Source organism: Athene noctua, chromosome 1 (genome assembly GCF_965140245.1).
Source record: "Athene noctua chromosome 1, bAthNoc1.hap1.1, whole genome shotgun sequence".
NCBI lineage: Eukaryota > Metazoa > Chordata > Aves > Strigiformes > Strigidae > Athene > Athene noctua.
The window spans coordinates 29027315-29054073 of NC_134037.1; the positions used below are offsets into that span (position 1 = coordinate 29027315).

Consider the following 26759-nt stretch of genomic DNA (forward strand, 5'->3'; position numbering starts at 1 on the left):
TACCACTTCTTTCTTTACAAAAGTAGTTCACTAAAACTGAGCTACCTGTCACTTACTGGTAAGTCCAGAATATGCCTTTTTCAGCAAATTCTTCAAATTCATCCTTGGGTCACAATGTTTATTTTCAGACTTTTTTTAGTATAATTTTTGTAACATAGGGAACAGAATTTTGGAAAGTGGCTTTTGGGAATTCTTCCTATTAGTCTAAAGCAGGTAAGTAATTTTGGAAGAAGGTAAACATTTGGAGACAGATTTGGGCTCTTTAACAGAATTCCTAGTCCTATTTAATTTGCTACTAATTGGGTTTCCAATACTGGATGATTCTCTCAAGCCTATAAATGAGCTCCCCCACTGTGCCAGGCCCAGCTTCCCCTGTTTTGCAGTAGCCAACAAACCACAGAAATCCACTTAGTCCTTGGATTCTTTTAGCTGATATTGGGTTTCTCAGAGGCTGGTCACAACTCTAATGTTTCTGTGAAGTTACAATGTAGCAACATGGAAATTCCATAAAGCTGTGTAATTAATGAAACATTATAAATACATTTAAGCTAAGCCCACAGTATACATACAAGGTGCTTCATGCAGGTACCACTCCTCATGTGGAGTGAGCTGCTCCGTCCATTTGGGATACAAGGAACTGAACTAGGTACCTATACTTGGAAAGGAGTTACTCAGATTTGCCATACCTACATCCTTCAACATCGCTCCACAGTCATAAAATGCACCATGAATGTCACATGGGGCACCATCTCCTCCTACAGCCAAGTTATCAGTGCAATTGTCTAAATTCTACCCTTTTCCTTTCTCCTGCTGACAAGTAGAGATGCTTCAGTGACCGTCTGTAAACGCAGACTATTTCTCTGTCCAAGGGTTGTTGTGGGGTTCCAAAAAGCACTGAAGTCATCCCAATGTAATTTAATGTTGTAGGAAAGCCATCACTGGACAAACAACAGCAACAGGAGAGGAGAAACATGGCAAGATAAAGCACCACAGCACAGACTGGTTACTGCCTGCTTTCCACAAACACTCATACAACTCTGTGTTGGAGGAAATCCTGATGCAAGTGGCTTTGATTGATTGAATTATCCTTTGAGAACTATTTTGTTTTTCTGTTTCTTACAAACTGATTGTGTGAGTCAACTTGTGAGTCTGCAGGAAGCTCTTGTAACAACTCAGAAAACACTGTCTTACCAATACTGCAAATGAGCATGTTAGCAGTGAATGCAAATATCATTCACTCAGCTGAGCTTCTTCTTCATTTTCAGCATGCTAAGGGACCAACCATAAACCAGTCTTTCCCTAAAATTCCTCTATTAAGGGTACAGCATTTTCTGGTTTTGAACAGAATCACAGAATCATTCAGGTTGGAAAAGACCCTTGGGATCATCGAGTCCAACCATCAGCCCTACTCTACAAAGTTCTCCCCCACACCATATCCCCCACATCTCATCTAAGTTAAGGTTTAGACTATTTGGTCTGCCATGTTGACCAAATTCTACCCAAGTCTGTCTGGTATTATGAAAGACCATTTTGAATTCCTAGGGACTCTGTCTTACTACAGCATCTACCCAGCCATTCTACAGCACTCTGTTTTCCATTGAAAATGAACTATTACTAATCTTTTTAAAGAATCCATGAATGGCAAAAATGTTTCACTGACTAAAAGAGCAATGGAATTACTCTTTATGTCTTTATACATGGTATATAAATGTCATGGTTTAATATGGAGAAAATAATTGTTGAAACACAATAATTACATAAAATTTCATGTGATCTGATATGCACAATTTAGTGTTTTATTAAAAAAACCACAGTAGCTAACCAAAATCTGATTGCTGATAATGGGAAATTACATTAAAGCCTATATTCCTATGGGAATTACTGGTCATCTGAAATTATATATGCCCTAAAACATAACGCAGAAAATTATCTTCCTGTAAAATAAGAAATACAACAGAAATAAAGTTAAGGGACATGTTTATTTCGGAGCTTTCTGCAAGCAAAATTGCTTTGATACAAAATGAGTTCAATGATACAGTGCTACCATCCACTCAAGCAAAAGAAAACCTCACATTTACATGAATGCACTTTATATTGATATTCTTACAGAATAATAGTTCAGATACCCAGAATGTGTCTGGCCTCATTGAAAGCAATGGCACAGAAATGCTGCAAGGTATTGGAGTATCATATTACTGGCGAGTGCTTAATTAACTCTGTGAGTTCTCTGAGAGATGCTGTATAAATAAGGGTACTGTGAATGTGGGTTTGTATTCCTTAGTAGTTTTGACGTACATCCTTTAGTGTTTGTTTACTTAGCTCAAAACGTGTAATTGTGTCTTTTGGCTTTTTAGTATTCTCTTTTTCTTTTTTAAAGAAAAATCATGAGGTATCCTTTACTGTTAACTAATGACATAGTGATAGGCCTATTTTATTGAGGTTGCAGAGACTTACTGTACATTCAGTACACTGTACATTCGGTAATTATTTTTAGTGTACTTTCTACACATTACTGTGTACAACTGTTAGTTTACATTAAAACTCTTCCCCCTTCTCACAGGATATGGCATAAACAAAAACAAATCTGACAAAAATTATACACATAAAATAAGAAGACAAATACACAAATAAGGCCATCTGCAGAATTAAAAATCCACCTCTTGCGATATTTCACAATAATTTCTACATAATATTTTACATCTTATGAACTTAAATACTTAATGTAAAAGGAAAAGACCTTTACAGAGCCAATCATATTATCTCTTCAAGGACTTGTCTAATTTGCTGGCTAGTGGCCTTCTCTGGGGAGTTGGAATTTTAGAAGGCTTGGCTGATCCGGGCCGAGAACCTGCTCGGGGTGTTGGTCTGCTTGTAGCAGGAACAGTCTCTGACATATCTGAGCATACAGACTGGATTTCTGAAATGTCAAAGTCAGATGCATCACTGCCTCGGCGACTACTTGACCTGCTGCCAGCCTTGCTTCCTGCTCGGCTTCCAGGTCTGCTTGGAGTTCTTCTAGTTTCTAGAAAGAGAGACAATAGACGTCAGTATTAGAGGTATGGATGGAAAAGGTCTTTCCTAGGTATTTGGTAACCCCGAATATTCTTCATCACCTGAACTAGACTTTAGACCTCTGCCAGAAGTTAGATGATCCCCTATCTCCCACTGAAGAGAAAGAAATGTGACATCAAATATGGAGACATAGTTAATTTGTCACTAGCACATCTCATTAAAAATGTATTAATCCTGGCAACTTTTCTTTACTTATTAGACATGCACTGTATATTTACTCAACAGCCAGAGCCTTTCTTTCCCCTGCCATTTTCTCAGCTATGAATTGGAAGAATTCAGTATCCTGCCTCTTCATGCATCCAAGATTTCTCAATATATGTATGTACCTTGGAGGTGCAGATGAGTATCTCAATTTTTAAAATGTGTACCCCTCTTTTAAAAAAAAAAAAAAAAAAAAATCAAACCTGTACAGTTGAAAGCTGCAAGTAAACAAGGGCAGAGTATACATTCTCTCAAACAAAGGACTGAGTAAATGAGCTCACCGCAAGCCCACGAAAGTGAGAGCCTGCCCAGACAATGTGCCATGAAGAAAAAACCATAACAAAGAATCTTAAACATAATACCACTAATGTGGTTTTTCATAATTTTTCCAATTACTTATAGAAATTTTTTGATCTTGACAAATGTGGTTCCCTGTGTGCATGAAGAACACCAAGCTGAAACTGAAATCTTAGATGCCTCATTTTTCAAATCAGCTGTAACCTAAAAGACATGAACTCTTCAAACAGGATTTTCCAGTACTGCTCAGTATGCTCTGCAGAGCTTAAGATGTGAGGGAAAGCCAGCAGAGCTATCTTCTCTTCTAACCATCTAGCCCTCCCCTTATAGAGAGCTGCTCTGAGGATCCTGGAAGAGCACAGCTTCACTGCTTTCTATTTTTATATACTGTGCTAAAAATCTGTATGGGATATTCCATCTACAGCTGCTCCCTGCAGTTCTTCTTTCAAAAGAAATGGACAAGTCATGATTAAGTGACCCCTTTGCTCCATCATAGTTGAGCATAACTTCAATACTGTGAAGAACTGTACCCTTTTTAAAGTAAATGTTTCTTCCTTAGTTCCTTAGACAGACACACTGGACATACCATTGTCAAGGAGGCAGCAGTCATGGATTTGCACATCCAGAGCTGAATGTACCTGCTGTGCAACCATATGAACGGAGGGCCATTATCCTGATAATGTTGCAACCCTTGACAAAACTAATGTGGAGACAGTAGGACTTTCACTCCTTCCCACTCTTCCGAGATCTCCTCCAAACCCTAATGTGACCCTAAGTATTCAGATGGAAACCAAAGCAAGTGGTAGATCAAGCTCTGAAGTCAAGACACTCACCTGCAAACTGAGCTCTAACTCTGGTAGCTGCAGTTGACAGGATGCCGCTGTCTTCTCCAGAGTGGAAGCCCTTCCCTGATAGATATCCTGGCAGTCTGAGTTTACTTCCTTGAATTGGTGTTCCCTATGCAAAAAAAAACCAAAAAAACCCAAAAACACAAAAAAACCCCAAACCAGTTTTTTTCAGCTGTCACTTCTAAATATGCTTAAAATATGATCATCATAGCAACATTCGCTGTGAATCTGAAATACTGCTTTCAGTCACTATGGGCATTTTTCATGATGTGACATTTTGAATATTCCTTTAGCAGTTAGTATTTGAAGGAGTCCAAATGTAAAACTAATTGAAGGAGTCCAAATGTAAAACAACCACAAAAATGTCATTTTAACAGTCTCCTTGATATTAACATTTTAGATTCTTTGTGTTTATTTCAATGCATATAAAGAAAGGAAAATGCTACCTCTTATAATTAGTCAAGCATGTAAGATTAGTTGATGGTACACAACAAATCAACAGAGACGAGTAGTTGAGGTTTTATGTCTGCATAGCCTGACTTTCCACCATTCTGACTGTGGTTATAGGTGGTGAATACATTTGTTTCAATTTTATAAATATTTTGAAGGCAAAACAAAACTATCAAATTTCAAAACCTTTGCTAGAAAAAAAGTAGAAAAAGAGACATAGGACTAATTAAAAAAATTTATTGTCGATGTGTTGTCTGAAATGTCTCTACTCAGCCTTACACTGCCTACTTTCTCATTTATGAAATAAACCAAGTCTTGATTTACAGTCTGCCCCAAATGGGACCATTTCTTTCAAAACCACAGTAATTAAATCCTTGAATCTCAAAATGACTGTAAGATACTAGATGGGAGGTATATGCAAATAAGAGGAAAACTACAAGTATTCATATTCATTGAATCGACACAGAAATACTAAATAGATATCCAAAAAGAAGAACCAACACTGCAGTCATGGATGCAGCACATTGAGTGGCCTGGGCCCAGCATCCTGTGTTCTGCGCTTTTGATCCCCATACAGTGGTGGGGTAGAATTAGATACTGAAAATCAAGATGCAGAGGAGTGTGCTGGGAGCTGCCTAGAGCTAAGCACTGAGCGGAGACCCGTCAGGAGCCTGCCTGGCAGCTGCCAGCTTGGACCACTTCTGGCACATCTGAACAAAAAAAAAAGCGATGTTACAGAGCAATCTGCTGGCTCTGACAGGATGATCACAATGTTAAACTCTCTTTAAAGCCAAGTACCAGTGCTTATTGTAGGCCAGCGACACCTTGGAAATTTCTGCTATACAGAGACGGATTGGAAAGATAAGGAGAAAGGGAATGCTCTCCAATACCACCACTGAAGCTGCTACACTTCGGTCAAGGCACTGGGATAGAAACACTCGTGCAAAGAGATGAAGTTTGTTCTTCAGTTTTGCCCTAAACCCAAATGCAGTCTACATAGAAGACAAAAAACAGCTCTCTTGGGCAGAAAATGCTACTGAATGCCTCAGAAATTCACATGAACCTACCCCACCAGACTCATTCCATTTATAATCTTAAACCATGGTGGTTTACATAAAAAAATACCTCACTGAAACTACTGGCAGTTGTAAGAGCATATGAGAAATACAATGTCCCCATTTGAAATCAATGCCAGCTGCTTTCACCTCACTGTAATGAAAACAACACATTTTCATGTCTATAAACCCTTTAAAGTACCATCAATTAATCTTACAATTCAGTTACCAGATAAGAGATGAAAGAAAATACAGGAATATATTAGAAACTGCCAATTGACTCAACTTTGTGCTATTGGTAATCATTCTAAGCAACAGTCTTGTGTGCTTGAAGTGCTGTATACACACACACATGCCTGCAGTGTGCACAAGTAACACAGAAGGACGGAGTGAAAAGTTCATTATGCATCTTTGAGCGAAGCCACGCCAACATCATGTAAACTTAGTACCAGAAAGTGTCACATGAATAGCAAAAGGCATCATCAAAGTGAAGATTTGTGAAAAGCAGATACAACAGAGGTGATGGTGGCACAAGCTTGGCCTCACTGAGCCCTCTGTCTAACACAGGGCAAGAGTAACTCCGACAAGTCAGGTTGCGGTCAGACCCAGCTGCAATCTTTTCACTAACTCTAATGACATTTGAGGAGACACTTTGGCTCTAAGCCCATTCAAATTTTCATCACACAGCTTAACTGCCAGCACAACCCTAACTGCTCTACTAGCAATTTCTATGTAAGTCATGGGCTGGAAATAAAACCAAATCTCATTTCCTGTTAAGTCATCAAATAGTTGTCTTTTTAGAGCAACTATTGGTCACTACCCCCCTAAACAAAACTTTCAGTTGTTGGAGAGATTTACATATCACAGTCAGTCTTTCATGATGTCTTCACAGTGATTATTTCCTTATTTAGTGATTTTAAACTGGAGATCATGATTTATTAATCTCATACCTGCAGTTCATGAATATTACAGTACTTTATAAACTCAAAGTAAACAATCTTAGAAGAGAAACCTGCAAAGTATATGAAATGTTTTGTTTAAAAGAAAAGTACTTTTCCATATTTTCTCAACCACTTCATTGCATACTGTTATGACTTACTAACCATTTGCACTTTAAACATAAATTTATTGAGGCTGAGTTTTCATATAAGTCAAAAAACATAACAAACAGGACATAAAAAAAAGACTTGGAAAAAAAAAAAAACAAGGAAGAAATAATTTGAGACAGGTCTAAAATAAAGACAATGCATTAATATGCACAGGATATTGCAGCTCTGAAGCACTGAAACTCTAGTGGCTGTTAGTGAAGTGACAGTTTTAGTGAAGAAATGGCATTAGGCTAGAATCTCTGTCCTTACTGTACCTCTGCAGATGGCCCTTGATAGTCTGAGGATTCTGGTGGCTTAGAAGGAGTTGACGTTTTGCTGTTTGTCAACCATGGTTTACCATAGTTGCGTGTTAAATGATGGGGTGTCTGTATGAAACAATGGTAAATGGAAATATGAAGGACAGTAGATGGAAAAAAATGTCATGGAGAAGGATACCCAGGCTTTCACAGGGAGATCAAGGTCTCATAGCAGAAATAAAAACTAAACAGAAAGAGTTGATGACAAATATTCTGAGATGAAGAGATAGCAGAGCTTATTTTTTAAACAAGGTGGAGAGGTTCATTGCTGTTTCTGAGCAATTTCCAAATTGCCAGTTAGCTCATGTGGCACCTTAAATGTAAAGAATTCTTCTATTCCCATGTTGCAAACAAACAGTGGAGGAAATACACCAAAAAAGTTTCTCAGGTCCTCCCCAGGCTATGAAATAAAATTGAGATACTTCTTCCCTATCAGCTAGGGAAAGCACCAATGTTGTTGGAGCAAGGAAAAAAAAAGAATCTATACCCCATTTGTTAACCAGTATTGTACGTTTCTCCTTACCTTCGGTGTACTTGTAGCAACTGCTTGTGGGGCAGCTGCCTGGCCAGCCTGACTTGACAGAGAAGTAGATCTGTTGGGAGAAGCACCCCTTGAAGAGGGTCGTGACCTACGGCCCCTTGGTCGGAAAGCTGCCATGCTCTGACTGGCACCATCTGCCAAAATGAACTTCTCACGCAGCTCCACATTTGTCCTCCCTTTAGCTGCAGCAAAGAAAGGTGTTCATTTAGGCAACTATGAAAATTGTCACAAGGCTGTGTATTGTCATTTTTGCCATGCCAACTCCAACACATTTTAACAATAAATAAAATGCATTAGTGTGTAATGCATTTATTTTGGACACAGAAGAGTTATGTGCAGAACTCGCTTATTCTAATACTTTATGCCAGCAGGAATGAACCACTGTCGAAGGAAGTCAGCGTGATAATGGAATGCTCAACGTGCTAAATCACTGTTAATCAATCAACTGTTAATACAGACACAACCTGATGAGCACTTTTGCTAACTCTACAGCTACTCATAATAAATAATACTTGCTTGGATATTCCAGAAGAAATTGCTAAGTACAAATTACAGGAAAGCAGCAAATATATTTATTCAGAACTATGAAGTTATGTAGTTTGGCAACATGCAATGATGAACATAAAATCCAAACTATGATGAGGTAATTGGTGGCTAAGCACTCACACACACACACAAACACACATATGAGAGAATGTTCCGCAAGAACAGATGCAAGACATGTTAGCATTTAACTGTGTCAGTGTGAATGACAATTGTTTTTGAAACACTCTTCAAGCGTGTCAAAATAAAAATTAGCTTGCAAAGCATCAGCCCATGTAGGAACACATTAAGCTACATGTGATGGGTGAAGCATATTGTTAGAGGTATATATATTTAAATAGTGGGAAGGAAATGAAGAGAGAGGAGAAGAGGAGGAGAAGGAGACAAAGAGAGGGATTTGCCAACCTATAGTAGGCTGAGTGGTAATTGAAGAGTTTGATTCCGAACGTAACATTTTACTCCCGTGATGATGAACTAGAAAAAATGACACAGGACATGGGTCACATTAAAGAAAATCGTTAGCAGGAGAAGAAATCAAGTACAGCAGCTGCATATGCAAGAGATTTGGAGCACCAGGCCAAAAGACAGGACTCAGAGCAAAAGCTGTTTTTAAATGCTCTGAGGTGAGTTCTCAAAGATCTCCTAGGCAAAAAGGAAACAGCACTTGGGCAGACTCAGCTGCAGTCCCAAGTATATTTGTGTAACGGTATTTATCTGCTGACATAAAGAAGTAATATAAGCTAAAATGATTTCATATGACTAGGTCCAACACTTTTAAAGTCAACAGTCCTTTGAAATGTTATCTGTTTGGATACATGAGAAGCCCTTGGTGGAAATACAGATTTGCTAAGGGAAGTGATTAAGGAAAAGTCTGAACCTGCACCACTGACAACAGTGACTACTTTGCATCACTGACTTCAAGACTAGGATTAGGAACCAATGCACAATGTTCAGTGTCTGGATGATTTTATAGAGATCAGCATTCCTTTAGATCCACTGTGTTGATTTACTTATCTGCTTGTTTATGTCCCATGAAGAAGGGATAGAGTACTATATAAAATACTACAGAGAAACATAGAATATAAGGTTTATTAAAAGAAGAGGAGATAAAGTTCCAAAGGACTCTTAATCTGAGGACAATAATGAGAAATTCCAACGGATTAATTAGATCGTTATTAAGTATTGTATCTCTCAGTATCAACCCAAGTAGGAACTGCAATAGTCTACCCATCAATAAGCCTGAGAAAAATGTTTGGGAAATATCAAAACTAATCAAGTTAACCCTTCAATGAAGTCAGATATCTTGAGGCACATTCCATTTTCCACTACTGTCCACTTTCGAGGAATAGGAAGCTATAAAATAAGGATGGTTCTGCAGGCATGAATGACTTCCTTGTAGTAGGAGGTGCAGAACTGGCTACTAAATTTCAGTGGTCCAACACCAATAAATGTAATATTACCTTTATGTTTCTTCAGTAAACAATATATGCAATATGTTGGTAAGAAAAAGGACTACTTTTAATACTGCTGAAAAACTTAAGAGATGTCATCACAAGGTTATGACAGCTCTTTTATGATACTATGATAAGAAGTTTTATGGTACCTTTTAAGCCTGTAGACAAAGGTTTCTAGGCCTTAGTGGCACACTGTCAGTAGTTACGGGGTTTTGTGGTAGCTTCTTCTTGGATTTAACATCCTTGATTTAGCATGACAATTGCTACAAATGCAAGCTCTCCACCCTCTCAAGGTCTGTATCAAACTGTTTAGAAACCTTGGTCCCAAAGTAGAAGCTGCGTAAGACAGCTGACACTGGAGTAAGGTCTACATGACAGTTGATGTATCTGCCTTCACTAGCTCACTTGCCTCTCAAGAACTCCTCTGTGCTGTTTTTGCACAACTACAGTATTGCTTGTGATTCTGCAGAACCTCTGAGAGGTAAATGTGCAGTAAATTTAATGCTGCTAGTTTACAGGATAGAACTACCTTGTTACAGAATGTCAGCTCACTCTGAACACAGTTGTTATACTTTCTGCAATTCTACTACTCTGGCTCCTATTTGACTTGTAGCTCTCCCACTCCCTTCACAAATGGCTTCTTTCCTATCTCCAACTGTTCCTCCAAGAACCGTGCCAGACAGAGCCTACTTTCCCACTACATAAGTAGGCTTTCTGACAAACTAAGATGTCATTACATTGCTGTGTACTGATAAAACAATGCATTTGATACAGTGCCCTGGAGGGCACAGTGAGAGTACTCCCCTGCTTCCCCAGAGCACAAAGTCCTCCTGACCAGAGGATCTTCCAGCTGCTTTGTACAATGCTCAGGGCTCTGAAAAGCTGTTCTGGGGAGGATGTCAATGAAAAGACTGAGCTACAAAGGCAGAGCCTGAAAGTGTGGATGCAGCTACTGCTCAGAGAAGTTTTTTACATTGTTGTTGATATTCTTCAATTCAATTACCTTATTTTGATTTCTTGCTTTAAAACTTCTCTCTTGCTGAGGTTTTATTGGACATTTCTGTGTGCTATTTCTGCCAAGTCATACAAGCAGCTTACATGCCATAAACTCTATCTGGGCTAAGTTCAATTCTTAATTACACCACTGTTAACACTGGAGGAACTGTGCAGAAGACACCAGAGTTATTCCAGACATACATCAGTGCAAGTGAAGAAGATCTTAACCATGGGACTTAAAAGTTTACAAAAACAGATCATTATGTGACATTTAGTGACATGATGTTTACAGAACTGGCATTTTATACAATTAATCTCCATCTTGAGACAATGAATGGTGACAGCATTCAAATAACCATCTGCATGTCCATTTTAACAGTTGTGTTACATACCCCTGCAAGGATCATTTTTCACCAAGAACTCATCGAGTGCCATCCAGCCACCTCCAACACGAACCATGACTGTACTTCTTAGGATACGAACAAGGCGCAGTTGTTGAGAGTCACCAAACTGCAGTAAAAATAAAACAATAGGTTTTGAGTGAGAACTGAGGTTCTCAGTCATTTAGATGCAGTTCAATGCTGGTAGGTTAAAAATCAGACACTTTAAAAAGTTTATTTTGATATTTAATATTAGTAAATGCTAAATAATCAGATTTATTTATGCAGATTATTAAAGCTGTTAAGACTTCAAATCAGATACTGCTGCATTAATCCAAAGGAATGGCAGGACGGCAAAGAAAGAATCTCAGTTTAATTTTATGCTTGATTCTCAAATGTCTGAGCTCATAAAAGAAGCAAAATTAGTAACACATTATTTAATTGGTTACAGTCTGCATTTGTGCAAATTAATGAAGACCTATTTGCATTATTTCACTGTTAAAATCTTAAGCAAACTCTCTTCTCCAACAGTCTAGTTCTTAATTATGTCAGCTGAAAGGAAGGCAGCATCATTTTAAATGATCAGTATGTGGGCTGGAAATTCAATGCATTATGAGTGTTGCACAATTCTATAAATTGATGCATTTATAGGGATATTTTCAGGTATAGCGTTGACATTGCTTACATACAGCGAGGTGTATGTGGGGAAGGGAACATTAAACAAGCAATGAATGATTGATAGCTATCATTATTGTCCTTTGTTATAAACTCGTCATCCCTCTGTCTACACATTGAGGTTCTTCATAATTCAGAGATGCACAAAAACCTTTTTCATACTAACTCTTGTACTAGCCTATTCTTCCTCTGGGCTGATGGCCAGGCCTAACCCATGTTTTGCTCTTGAAACCTGTGTAACAAAACCTGTATGCAGTATCTCCATTAAAATCTGGATCAAAGAAAACATGACCAAAATGCTGACCCCACGGTCTCATGAAAACTAACCAGAAGAATTCAGTACTTTTTAGCCAATGCCACTAAAGTACTTATTTTGGTATCAGATCATCAAGCCAAGTGCAGTGCACTCTCACGCAAACATGCAAGGCACTCACTGAAACCAATGGGAGTCAAATACAGCTCTTTGGGACAACCTTTGACCTTGGAGAAGGCTGGTCATAGTTAGACTGTACCTACTTGCTCCAGTGAGGGGACTAAAACGCTTTAAATGCAAACCACACAAACGTGCTCCCTACTTGTTAAATGACTTTAGTTGAACTACTTAAGCCAAGAAGAGAGATTAATTTTAAAGGAATATTACTTTTAGGAACCAAACAAAAGCAAGGCTTGCCGCTTAATTCAATAATAATTTTTTTGGTAATAAATAAGAACATTCACATGAGCATTATTTGTAAGGGCTTTTTAATAATGCATTCAATATGTGCCAAACAAAGAACTGTTTTATACATGTAGGACGAAGTTTAAAAAAAAAAGGCATCCAAATTGATTTCGTTTATTTTCATTGGCTTGTTTCTACAGACAATTTTTTCTAGAGATTCTAAAGATACTATCTTTTTGCTTTTTAAAAATTTTTTTTCCCCAACCCAGCTTAATTCTTCACTTAGACCCCATCAGGCAACTATACAAAGGGTCTGATAGAGTATCCTTTGGAAACTGCCCACCTAGGCTGTGGTTAACTCAGACAGTGGGGCTCCTGGAAAGTAACTAGGTATCTATCAAGGCATTATTCCTGATAGTAACTCAGTCCCTTTACCTTCTTAAAACAGTCTGGATACCAACTTTCCTTGAACAGTATTAACCATCGTTTCAAATAATCAGAGGTAAAACCACTGGGATAAAAATGTAAAGGAAATCTAGTTTAAACTACAAAAAGGCTTGTTCCTGACAACAGCCATATAGCATCACTGTCACTAGAGAAGCTTCAGCTAATCTGCTGTAGGTGTTTTTTACTATGATGCTGTTCTGCACCAGTAAGAGTTAGATGCTCTCAGAAAATGCTGTACTTTTCCCAGATCTGAGAGTACGGATGGTAGATAAGAGGATTAACATAATTTCAAAGAGTCTTTTCAAATAGAGCCTTGCTCTATACGTGGAAAACATTTTAAATTATTACTTAGATATATTGCTTGAGGCATGTGATAAGATCTTTCTGCTTTCTTCTATACTTCAACAGACTTGGCCAGTAAATAAGAACGCAACTACGTTTTCAACATCTACAGATTTAAAATGGCTAATACTGTTAACACTAGCATTATAAGAGCATGAATAAGATACCAGTGGTATCCAGTATCTAGTTTGTGTAAAGTATTTCCATTCTTATCAGTCAAGCACGATTTAACAATTTAAGAAGCTGTGTATCAGTATGTACCACAGGAGTAAGCGATACTGGTTAGTGTATCCTCTCTGTATGACTGGACAGTGCCACTGCAGTATGACTCACTGATGACCCAACTGACAAAAAGTATTCTTAAACACAGCTCCAATACATTAGAGACCTGCCATAGCTCTTTGAAAACACTTGGGGAGAGGGAACAGTCTAAACTGGAACAGCAAGTTTAATCTGCCTATTTCCAAAATATGTGTTTAATGATTCATTGTGTCAGTATATAAAATACCAATAGTCAGATAGGTTCTTAATCAGCCTGCTTGACTGCACAGGGATTTTTTATTTTTTTTTTTCCTGAAAATGAAAGTCTTTTCTGCCTAATGTGCAATAAGTGACATGACACTTGGATCTGTGTTTACTGTGATTAGACTTTAATCTGATAGCCTAAAAAATACAACATAAAATTTTAAAGCATTCTACTATAAAACAGAAAACTGATAAAATAATAGTAATTACAAAACTGAATTTTAAATGCTCAAGATTTTTTACTATGGTAACTGCTGCTGACCATTATCTGGTTCCTGTAAAAGTAATCTCCTTAATGAGGAAAATGGCCAAAGAAAGCAGGTGAGGGCTTGAAGAACAGAGATCCTGAGACAAGGAATGCTCCATAGCACTTAAAGAAATACCACAGCTGACCAGCAATGACTTAGCTGAAGATGAAAGGATGGCGAGAAGGACTGACCATTGCAAGCTTAAATCACTATGCGTTAGAAGAAGAAAAAAAAAAAAAAGAAAAAGAAAAAAAAAGACTTCATAACACATTCCACTGGTTTATACCTGATTTCCCAGGAAGAACTGATAAGAAATGAAAAATGGAAGAAAGACACGATTAGTTTACAGGAAATTCTCTATATGACTCTAGAACACATGCAAACTAACACATTAGACATTCTAAATAAAGTATCTACTTCAGAGCAGGTAGCTAGCCATCCGGAGGACTGAATATTGGAAAATATTCAAGGCCTTTGTTTCCTTCCCATTGCTGTCTCTGTGGTCTTTTAAAATAATCTACAAGTATTTAGTAAACCCTCTGAGCCAAATATTGCATATTTAATCTGAAATTGTTCTACCTATTGAATCTAGGGGTAGCAGATCTTTCTCTACAATGTGATATTTGTTTTTCCGTGATCTAAAATTATTCTGCAGATATCTAACCCATTTCTTGTTCTTCTTCAGAAGAAAAATGACAAGGGAGGATAAAAGTGTTTAAATACCCTTTGGTAAAAGACTTTTAAAGTACAACACAATACCACAGGAAAACATCACTGGTTTTATGAAACCAACAGAAAATCAGCTGCAGTTTAAGCACTTCAGTATCCAGGCAGAAAGACTGGCTTTAAAAGAGCCGTTGTATGTATGTATGCATGTGTGTATGTATGTATCCATGTGCATATGTATGTATCTGTACAGTTAGCTTTTAAAAGTTCCCATACATTGGAAACAGTTTCAGTAGTTTCAGTGCAAATAAATACAAGTAGCAGCATTTTCCCATAACTTTAGCCTATATGTTCTAACAAGAAAAAAAACCATAAAATTTAGACAAGCTTAAAGAAAACATATAGCTGTCATACAAAATTCCTGTAAATTATTATAGCCTAATTCCTTGCATAACCATGTCATACAAAGAATCTAAAAGAACGAAGACGGTCCTTAGAAGACTTACCCTGTACTTGTTATCCCCAATCTGTTCCACTTGAAACCGTTTTGCACATTTACATTTAGCTACCTGCCTTGTAACCTGCAAGAAACCATAACTGCATGATTATTGCTAATATAAAATTTGTAAATATTTGTGTAACTGGTAAACTTCAAATTATATAGGAGTGAAAATAACATTAATTATTAAAGAACACGACCCCAGTAGAATAGAGTTCAATCTAAGAAAGCGGAAAATGTACCTCATCTTCAATTTTGTCAGCATCTGTGAGAGGCTTGTATGCATCCTTATTTGGATGAAGAGCAGCTACAAATTCATAATAGTCAATATATCCATCACCATCTCTATCAAAAATGTCTGCAACAGCACTCATCTCAAGTCGGCTTGTTGGGAATTCTGTAAGACAAAGACAACAACAAAAGCTAAGTTTTGCCTTTTCAATCCCATTAAAATGAAAGGCTTTACACAAATATTAAAAGGTTTTTAGGCAACAGGTGACAGACAGTGCTTATCAAAAAACCAAGTAAATTTGGAAGAGTGAAGGAATCTTTCTGAAAAAACAATCTGGATCTCCAATATTACCTAGCTATTGGATTAAAATTAATATCATAGTGTGGCTTGAAGAGAGACGCAGAAGAGAGGGTACAGATTAACATGTAAGATATATGTATTTTTTTAACATTTTGACCTTCAAAGAGCATAAAATACCATAAATTAATAAGATAAATTGTTAGTGAGGAAAGTTCAAGTGAGAATTTCAGTGTTAATTAAATTCGGAATGCAAGGCCTTCCCACTGCAGAAACATGCATGGTGTTTTGTGAAATCCTTTAGGTCAAGTTCACAGCAGCAGAATATTAACCCCCATAGAAATTCTCTACGAAACAGTCAAAGACAATTTCAATATGGTTAACAGGGATTAATCATGACTATTTAGCATTTATAACCAGTTGATATCAACAGAATTAATGAGTAAGCTGTTTAACCTCTTGGTGGTATCAAGGTTTTTTCGTCAACTTCTGTCAATTCATGCAAACACAGATGTACACATATAATAACTCTTTTACTGCAAATATACACACTACAGTTTTCTCCTACTGAATAACTTTAACATGAGATGTTAAAAGCAACCAACTCTATCTTCACTGCTCAAAGCAAAAGTCTCGATGACGTGAAGATAAAGGACTATTTCAAGTAGTAGGCCTTATCTGTTATGAGTCAATTGCTAAGGGGAAACATGGTCACACACAGACATGATGTGGAAGGCTTACGTTACCACCAACTGTGCATACCTAAGGAATACCAATCCATCAGTGAAGGCCCTTCCTAGTCCTATTTCCTGACCTCATCATACAGGTATATGAACATGGTCACAGTTCACGGAAACACTGGTTTCAGAAATTACACGGTTTCCTTCTATAATTAAAACTATCCCATGTAAATTCTTTAATAAAAATCATATGAGCATATAAGCTGATTTTTAAACTTATCTATAAGTTTTATAAGGTACTTTTTACTATTCTGACTAATCAATGAGAAGTAATTGTTGAACTCACTAGTGTACTGTATGAATGACAATCCGAGTTCAGTAAACCAGTGAAGTATTAATTAGCCAATAATATAGATGTGACGTTTGTAATCTGATCCACAATATAAAAGAACTAGGAAGAGGTTCTAGAATCTAAAAATATTTTCAAGTAAAATATTATAGTTTAAATTAATGATAATTAATTACTTCAAAAGGGAAATCTGTGACCATCTAACACACCAAACTGCACAGGGTGCACTATATAGATAGTAAGACTTCATGAGATGTTTGGTCCAAGTTCAACATTAATTGTAAAACTTACTTGAAGAAAGAATTCCATCAATAAATTCCTGCCTTGTTATCTTTCCATCCTGATCTTTATCAATCCTCCTAAAGAAGTCCATCACACGAGACTTCTTATGGTTCATCCATCGCATGTATTTTTTTCTCCAAATATCAAAATCAAAGTTGGCAAATTCTCTCAGCTTAATAAAAAAAGAGAAAGAATTTTTTTCCGTTAAAATCAAATCAATCTAGAAAATCAATGAGATACCATCTGTGTTCTTTTGAGTCATTGGTTCTTTGAGGAAGTACATAAATATTTTAAACATCTTAACTCTCCTCAAAATGAGAATGACTGCTTTAAAACACATTAAAGTGGGCGTATCACATTTTCAGTTAGCTGTATCACACAATATAACAAATATGGAAGTTGTTTACAGTATTTACAATTTAACCTAGGGTAAACAAAATTATGCAAAATGTATATTCTGTACAGTCCTTTTCTGACCTCTTCAAGTCTGTCCAAGGCATCATTAAGCTTTCTTCTTCTTTCCAAGGCCAGAAGCCAGACTTGCTGCCATTTGCTGACTAAAAGGTTTACCCGTGGATTCTTGGTTTCAATTTGCGCCTGGGCTGCTGATGGATATATGCCTGGTGTTGGGGAACGCTTTCCTGTTAAAACATGATAAAATGTCTAAGTCTCACCCAGTTCAAACAAAACAAACATTCACATGAAGGGTGCTTGACCTTCCTAAAACTACTCCTTCCTGTCCCAAATAATGAGCCCACACCCTATGATGATTCCATTTTTTTTTATTTTTTTTTTTTTTTTTTACCATTGCTGGGGAAGAACCACATGATGGTTAAAGTATCTTTTGTCCAGCAAGAAGCAGCTAGTAGTGGCTGCACTAATGAAGCTGCACTGGTTAAATAAAATCTTCACAAATCTCTCGGAGAGTTGCAAAGTAAACAACCTGATTTTAGAAGCAGGTTCCACATATGGGTAAGTATATCTAAAAATACAAAAAGCCATTTCCTCACTTGATGATTCACTTTCCATTCAACTTCACTGAACACACTAACTGGATCTGTATCATAACATAGATAGTAAGAGAAAAATTCTGTCTCTACATCTTTATGTAAAAGAAACTGAGTTTTCAGATAATGGTAGAATTGCAAAGACTCCGCACATGCACACTCCTGGAAGCTTAACAGCACATGAAAAGCTGTACACTTTAAAAATAGGTATTCAAGAACTATAGAACAATATTTAAAAAATACAAGTCTACTACGAGACACTTCCTCACAACGAAAAGTGAGAGATAATTAGAAAAATCAGCCAGGAGGATTTCACCCTGTTTCACTAGAAGATAATCAAACCTATCTGAATATTAGTAATCTGTTACCTTTATAGATAGGAGCAATGGTGTGTGTGACCTGCCCCAAAACACTTCATTACTTACTTCCTGCTCTCCCCTTATCAAGGACCGGAATATGAGATTGTACTGGAGTGGGTTCAAGTGCCTTTCTTTTATAGGTCTTTGTAACTTTATCCACATCAGGTTGTTTTCTGGTCATTTCCTCCATGAATGTCTGCGATCAGATAGAGGTGGTTTTAATTAAAAATACACAAAAGTGACCACAGGAATGAAAAACATACAATAGAGCAAAACACCAAAGTTACAGAAAAACTCTTACAATGTCAGCATCACAAAAGACACATAGGTAACAGTTTTGTAGGTAAGAAAAATCAGCAGTATAAGCTTTTAAGACCATTATGGCCTGGCTGTTAAAAGAAGAATATATCTAAAAACCAGTCTGTCAAGCTCCCTTATTGTGTATGGTGAGGTGATGTACAAAAAATTTTGACTCTGAGTACTCTGGTGTTCCTTGTTCAGACTGCAGCTCACAGAAGTGAGACAGGTCTGGCATGTAAGTTGGGGTATGAGCATTCACTGCACCAACAGCTCTCTCTGGCACTTGGAAACATATTTTTGAAATCCAATCAGGAAAGCCACACTGCAACACCAGTTCTAAGACAGCAGCACTATTATATATTACATGTGGGGTATTATTATTATTATAATCCTTGTTTCTATATGGAGTTGTAGGTTTGTTTTTAGAACAATGTGACACTGAATGTTTGTTTGGTTGCTTTTTTACCTGTTTTGAATAAATGACAAGCACATCAATGTACATACGAAACACACAACTGACTATCTGAGAAGGGATTCAATTATTAGAAGAGAAAATAGCTAAGAAGATTTACACTTGATTATGAAGCCTAGCTGACACGTGAGCACCATTTGTGAAATGTGTACGACACCTATCACTTAACATGCCTTACCTGATGTTCAGCTATAAGTGCTTTAACTTCCTCAATCTCCTGGGGGATAACCTCTTTATCTTTTTCAGTAAGTGTGGTCTCTGCCCACTGCAACCAGGACAGCAAGGCTTCCAGCAATTCCTGGTTAGCAATAAGTCCAGCCAGAGCTCCTGCCAGTCTCTGTTGATGTTGTTTAGCCCATGCTAAGACCTTGATAAAAGAATCAATGCATGAGTATGTGCACATCTGAAATTCTTTAAAATGTATTTAAAATTGCTCTGGTAACTGTAAACCCAGAGCTTCCTCTCAGTCCTACTGATGTTTGATTATCAAAGGTGCTAGATGTGGTGGCTGATCACTAAAGGTGCTAGGTAACTAGAATTCCCACTTCAATACATACTTTTCCACAGATATTCAGGATTAGGTGCTGTTAAATGCAGAAAATAGCACATTGAGGCAACATATTAAGAACTTTATCAAACAATATAAGGTAGTGAATCACACATGATTTGGTGTCCATCTTCCTACTGGGCATTTCTGAAGTCATACTTTGCTAACATCAGTATTTTACTTTTCTTTAAACTTAATATACACAGAAAATAACACCTTAGCAGCTGAGAGCATGGTATACCCTCTGAGACCTACTTGCAGCCACTTAAATAATTTGGAAACCTTCTAGATTAAATATATATTGGACTCAAATCCTCCTTAATGCAATCAGAAAATACTAGAAACTATTGGCTTTCTCAACATGGGAAACATCAGGCAATATTTCCTTTAATACATACAAACAAAGAAGCTTGACCATCTGCTTTAGTTCTTAAAGCCCTCCAAGTTTTAAAATAAAACCTAGGGAAACATGGTATTCACATCCATCACTGCGGTTATTTTAGATGTTTAGTTCTCAACAGCTGGATCATTTCCTCCCAGTGTAACTACCATGTCAGTTGTCAGCTATGTTCCAGTCAAAGATGGACTACTGCAATGAAGATAGCTTGATATATACTGACCTCTTCAAACCTGGCTCTGATGATTGTTATCCAGTGCTTAATGGTGGTGATGGAATCTGGGTGGCAGATAGCTAGGATAGCTTCTCCCATACCTGTTGCTTTATTCAGTTCTGCCTTTTTCTCTTCCAGTTTCTTCATAAATTCCTAAACCAGAGGTAATAATTTCAGTTAGATGTTGACAAAACTTGCAAGAGAAATCTTGAGTGCACAGTCTGGAAGGTCATGAGCCTTTCAAGCACTCAAACAGATTCAACTTGCAAGAGGTGAGTTCAATTTGTCTTAGAAAAGTTCAAAATGTTAAAAAAGCCTATTTCCATATGAAGTACCAAATGAAGCTCTAAAATCTTTACTCCAGCTTGCCAATCCTTAAAAGCCCATCATACTGTAAATACTTAAAAGACACATGCCCTTATTAAAAAAAGAAAGAAAATCACAGCATTTTAGAAGTGCTATAAATCAACTATATGATGGCTAGAATCATTATTGGCAAAATTTCAGATGACTTGGTTTATCTGTCACTTACAGTAATTCTTCATAATAAACTATCTAGCTCCTAGCAGAGGCTGGAAATGTCCAACCATAATTACCAGCTCAGACAAGATGACAGGAGTTCAGAAGCAGCTATACTAAACTAACACAAATGTGAAAATTCAGCAGCTGAAGGGGAGGGACACAGCAAGAACAGGGACAGAGACTGCTAATTAGCCAGCTGTTTTCAGAGGCACTGCCATCTGGGAAAAATCTTGTAAAAGCAGTAAGATGTTTACAGCTTTAGACATCCAGGCTCATAGCCACTGATTTTCACACGGAGTCCAGCAGGACCAGAATTGGGTGTGGGGGGGAAACAACAAAAAAACTGAAGGACTTTTCTCATCCTTTCCATAGTTTGCATTTATTACTTTTTTAAAATTAAAATTATTACTACAATGGTTTTACTATTCTGCCTATTTTGTTATGTCTAAATGTTGTGTAAGTCTGTGTGTCTTTGTGAACACGCTTAACTGGAACTGCTAACATCTCTCCACGCTTAGTGGATTTTTGGTTATATTTTAACATCTTTAATTAGGCTACAAAATGGAACCATGTTTCTTGAAAGTTTAACTCTTCCTCTCTCCATCCACAAAAGGATTCTAGAAATTAAAGATCAGCCAAGTCAGATCCAAGAAAATTCAAAGTCACCTAAACATTGTAAAAACAGATTCTACAACAATGCATGACGACATTATCCTGTGCCTTTACAAAGTAAACATGAAGCTATTAGGAGATAAAAGTGTAAAAGAAAATCTATTCTACCTTGTTCTAAAAGCTTGGAATAAGTAGGCTATATATATAAGGAGATTCATTACTAACTGATTTTGACTTAATCTTAAATTCATGTTAGAGTTTAAGACCTGATCTTCCCTCATAAAAATGCATGAGTTCTTACAATATTTCAGTTTAAAATGGTTTTAGAAAAGCGGAGGTGGATTGTAGAGAGAGATTAGCAAAATAAGACAGGGCCAAGAGGAAAACATGCAACACCACCACCACTGTGTTCCCTGCACAACTGTACTAGAGTATCTCGAAAATCTAAATCTATGACACATTACATATAGCATATTAAGCTTTCCCTTGGTAAAGGATACTAATTGTACTGAACTCTGTGGTAGTCCAGTGATACAGACACATCTACAAGAGAGGAGGATGGGATGCTTCTCAGTAACTAATGCACTGCATTAACCCACTACACCTCAGTCCCTAGAGAGAATGTCAAGTGACAGAAACCTCTCTGCCTGAGATCATAGAATTCATTAAATCATGTGCGGTATTCAAGCACAGAAAGTCATAATGGGTGTAAAGACGGACCATTTGGATAAAATATTGTCCTGAAGAAAGCTTTCAACATGTAGCTGGATACAAATGCATTAAAACTATTTTGCAAGAATCACAGTGATACAAGTAACATACATTTCATGTTTATATAAATAATGTCAGTCATACATACAGACATGATGTTTAAAACTAATATCGCATTATATTTTCCCTTACTTTTTTTTTTCTTTTTGAAAGCTAATATTATAAGCTTAAGAGGAGAGACCACTCATTCAAGGAAGATTCTGCTGTATGTGCTTATTGAGTGGTAAAGCAGCAGTGCCACAATCTTTCTTAGCTTGACAATTGCTGTATTTCCATTATTTGGCCTTTAAGAAGAAAATGTGGTTGGGAGAACATATTCTAAAGTCTACTAAAAGAATTTTAAGTACTGTATGGCCACATCTAACACTAAGGTTGTGTTGTGCTAATGATTATTCTCCCCAGCTGGACAAACTTGTCTCAAAGACAAACTTTGCTTTAGTTTAAAGTGATGCTTCAGCTTTGGCAGCACAATTTTGAGCTTTTGTACAGAAATATTTTGTTAATCAATCTACACTGCAAAGAGAGAAATTTAAGATTTTCTTTTCTAATTATTTCAGTGGGCCTAAGCTTTCTTTCTGACAGTTGTCTCTGGATTCAGAAGACCAGAAAATTAAATAAAAGGGAACTGATGAAGCACATGTGGAGGAAAAGCAGCTAAAAGACTGATTTCATTGCATCAGAAACAGCAGGTTCCTACTACCAACATCAGTCAGCATACACCGGTGCATACACACAGTTGCCAGCTAAAGCATAGCATCCAGATTCCAGGGCCCTAAATTAAATCTGAAAACTTCTTCCAAACACTGAAGTTTTGAAGTTTACCTTGAGAACTCCCTAGTTAAGAACCATTAGATAGTCATACCCTGCACGCACTCCCCTGCATAATAATATTCCCAAATTCAATTTAAATTGGATGCTTTTACACCCTCCGTTTCCTCAGTTTTATTGTATGTTTCTTCAGATCAATGATGAACAAATCCATTACTCTTATAATTTGTTCTACAACATTGCAGGCAATTTCATTTTTACACTAGATTCTTGTTACTGTTACTATTGCACTTACAAGCAGAGTTTTGTATGGGCTTACATGTCTGTAGCCTCCTGTTCGAAGACTGAAAATAAAACCTCTCTGCTCCTTACTTAGCCATTTTCCCATTTCATTACTGCAAACTTAGTTTGATAGCCTATAATCTAATATCTGCACTGCACCTATGGCACTGCCATATTTCAGTGAAGCATGACAGCATGCTGTTTCAACACCACAGAAGGTTAATGGATGGTAACATCTTCTGCTGACATTTACAAATGACCTTGAAAGAAAAGTATATGCTCTTTTGCTCCATGGTGCTAAGACAAGTGATAAACTTTCGCTACTGTAGCGGACTGTGTTATAATTGTCAGGCAGCATATATTCCACAGAGGGATTTGCATCTGTCTCAATGTTTACAGCAACTTTCTAAAGGCCTGTTATTTGCTTAGTAAGACAAGATGACTCAAACAACAGCCCAACACCAGTATCAGCACAAAACTGTCAACTCCATTCAATTTCTAGCTTCTCTATTTCTGTACTCCCAGCACAGAAAGCCAATCTCACACTGGACTGCATCAAGAGAAGCGTGGCCATCAGGTCAAGGGAGGTGATTCTCCCCCTCTGCTCCTGTGAGACCCCACCTGCAGTGGGGTGTCCATCCGTGGGGCCCCCAGTAGAAGGAGGACATGGGACTACTCAAGCAGGTCCAAGAGGGTTACGAAGACGATTGGGGGCTGAAGCACCTCCCCCCAGGCTGAGAGAGTTGGCGTTGTTCCGTCTGGAGAAGGTTCTGAGGAGACCTTAAAGCGGCCTTCCAGTACCTAAAGGGTCCTACAGGAAAGATGGGGAGGGACTCTTTATCAGGGAGGGTAGTAATAGGATGAGGGATTTTAAACTGAAAGAGGGTAGATTCAGATTAGGTATTAGGAAGAAATTATTCACTGTGAGGGTGGTGAGGCACTGGAACAGGTTGCCCAGAGCAGCTGTGGCTGCCCCCTCCCTGGCAGTGTTCAAGGCCAGGCTGGACGGGGCTTTGAGCAACCTGGGCTAGTGGAAGGTGTCCCTGCCCATGGCAGGGGGGTTGGAACTAGATGATCTTTAAGGTCCCTTCCAACTCAAACCATTCTATGATTCTATAGAAACTGCTGTAAAAACAAACACTATATGCTGGATATGACTATATGGGATAGACTTTGCCTCTTTTCTTTTATTCTATTCTCTAATAGACCTATTAGAAAGAAGAGGTCGCTCTTCATTTTCTTGCTCACCCTGTGCTGGTCTATCAGTGTACGCAAGGCCTCTTCATCGTCTGGAAGGACCCCATGGAAACGAAGAGCCTGCTCTGCTTCTGCCAGCCACTCCAAAAGGACATGGACAACAGAGTGGAATTCTTCTGCCTGTTAAAAAACAAGAAGTAGTCACGGTCACTCATGAGGTGATCTGATAGACACATTGCAGCTTACACAAGGAGACTGAGCCCACATTTGGAGTCATTAATCACGCAGCAGTACTGGTACATTAACTTTCCATTAAAAAGTCAATGATATACAGTACTACATTTTCATAACTATAAAAATCTCATGCTTCCCAAAAAAATTACAGGAAGCTTAAAAGCCTGTTCATACTTTTAGACATCTGATTTATAGTATACTTGCAGCTCAGTTGAGAATGTCATGCCTTTACACTGACAAATTACATGGGAGGTGCTTTCACGGACCAGCTGGAGGGATGAGAACTGTATTTTCTGTAGAGCCTAAATCACTGGTTAAGCAAAATTAATTGACAGCCTGTTGTTGACTGATCCTTTTATGTTTGGAGAAAACAAGAAAGTTCCACATTTGGGCACAGCCATATTCAGACACAATTAGTGTTTGAGGCAGCTCAGGATTGTGGCTGCTGAGAGATCAGAGAGCTGGACAAACACAGTACCCTGGGAAAAGCAGGGCAGGAATTTTGTACACAGTGGATACATCAATATTGCAGAAGCCCCATCCTAACATCAGCCCAAGCTAGTGTATCTTAACAGCTGTACAGCTGTATTATCTCAGGTTTGGAAACAATACAGATGGACCTATTTCTCTGGGATTGGTACCAGCCAATACTGACATACATACACTGTTCTAGTTCTGAGTGCATTCAGTGCACTCAATTTTTTCTGCAACATACTTCACTGTGCACTGTAATTGTGCCAGTGTAAACAAGTTTTCAGTACACAAATTTACTTCTTTCCAACAAGGCATGAAGGGCATAAATATGATTGCAATCTCCAGCTTTCTGTGAAGGGGGCATCATTCTAATCACCCTTCACGCTTGACTGTAACTTCAGTGATTTCCTTAGATGGTAAGTTCTTTGAAACACTTGCTTTGCATCTGTGGTGTAGACTAATAACAACAGTAATAATAAATGCTAAGAGGCATTACTTACGTGGTGTGGTAAAGGGATAGAGACAAGGTAAGCAACGCATGAGCAAGAAAATGAGTATTTTTCGAATAAAATGAAATTGAATGATATGAAGCGAAACTGAAATTAAATTTTTTGGCAACTGGACTGCAAGGTATTTTCACTGCTTCTCATAAAGTACATGCAGCATCAGTAATACTCCTCTACCTGCCGAAGAGCCTGTTCCAGTCGTGTTTGCTTGGATACTGACAAGGCACAAACTGTCTCCCAACGAGTGCTTAGCTCCTGCATTTGGACTTTGACCCAGGAAGAGTCATCACGACTCCCTTCTATCAGCTCCCTTGCAGAACGCTTCAGAGCCTGGACACTGCTTGTTCTTTTTCCCAGCTCCTTCTGGAAAACCTAGGCACCACGAAATAGACAAAGGCGCAATTATGTAAAGAATAACAAAAAACTACTGGTTTATAAGAAGGAATCAAATTACAGATTTAGTTCAGTCAAGAGTAATTCCATCTAAATGATACAAAACACACAAGTTTTGCTTCTTGAACCCCATCTGAAGATATGTACACTCTACTCTATCCTAATAAAATTGGAATATGCCAGAAAAATGTCAGGCAGATCCTGAGAACCCATCCTGATGCAATGCATGGGAAATCTAGCCTTCTGATCACACTAGCTTTACACTTTTTATCAAACCAATTGATCTGACACACTGATTAATGCACAGGATTGCTGTGGCAGGAAAAGATCAGATAAACCGCTAACCATCAAGGAGAATGTTTGAAATCGTAAAACCAGAAATAACACTCCATCTGGGAATCTGACTGTAAGGCTGTAGATCTCGTCACATATTCATATATTTATGTGAGAGTATGTTTATATTTGCAAATGGAGCAAGCTCCAGTTACATAAAGGAAGCTCTTAAAAAAAAGATATGACAATTACAGTATACCTTGCCACTGACTATGACTTACTTGTGATA

The 26759-nt window shown here is 37.7% G+C and overlaps 1 protein-coding gene across 8 annotated transcripts in view; it reads right to left on the reverse strand.

The window, feature by feature from the left end:
- Positions 1 to 1960: 1960 nt before the first annotated feature.
- Positions 1961 to 26759, reverse strand: part of DST (dystonin) — a 310970-nt gene continuing 286171 nt past the window's right edge. For 4 of the 8 annotated variants that reach the window (XM_074895777.1, XM_074895776.1, XM_074895779.1 and 1 more), the window contains 15 exons: positions 25982 to 26176; positions 24642 to 24770; positions 20448 to 20591; positions 19459 to 19647; positions 18575 to 18704; positions 17620 to 17783; positions 17152 to 17314; positions 15545 to 15699; positions 15310 to 15384; positions 14424 to 14441; positions 11255 to 11372; positions 7852 to 8051; positions 7287 to 7397; positions 4404 to 4527; positions 1961 to 3022 (listed from right to left, as the gene is read on the reverse strand). In XM_074895777.1, coding sequence (XP_074751878.1) covers positions 2757 to 3022; positions 4404 to 4527; positions 7287 to 7397; positions 7852 to 8051; positions 11255 to 11372; positions 14424 to 14441; positions 15310 to 15384; positions 15545 to 15699; positions 17152 to 17314; positions 17620 to 17783; positions 18575 to 18704; positions 19459 to 19647; positions 20448 to 20591; positions 24642 to 24770; positions 25982 to 26176 — 2181 coding nt within the window. In that variant the 3' untranslated portion in view covers positions 1961 to 2756. Of the gene's footprint in view, positions 3023 to 4403; positions 4528 to 7286; positions 7398 to 7851; positions 8052 to 8817; positions 8887 to 11254; positions 11373 to 14423; positions 14442 to 15309; positions 15385 to 15544; positions 15700 to 17151; positions 17315 to 17619; positions 17784 to 18574; positions 18705 to 19458; positions 19648 to 20447; positions 20592 to 24641; positions 24771 to 25981; positions 26177 to 26759 lie in introns of all 8 variants that reach the window. The other 4 variants (XM_074895774.1, XM_074895775.1, XM_074895781.1 and 1 more) reach the window with 3 other exon arrangements.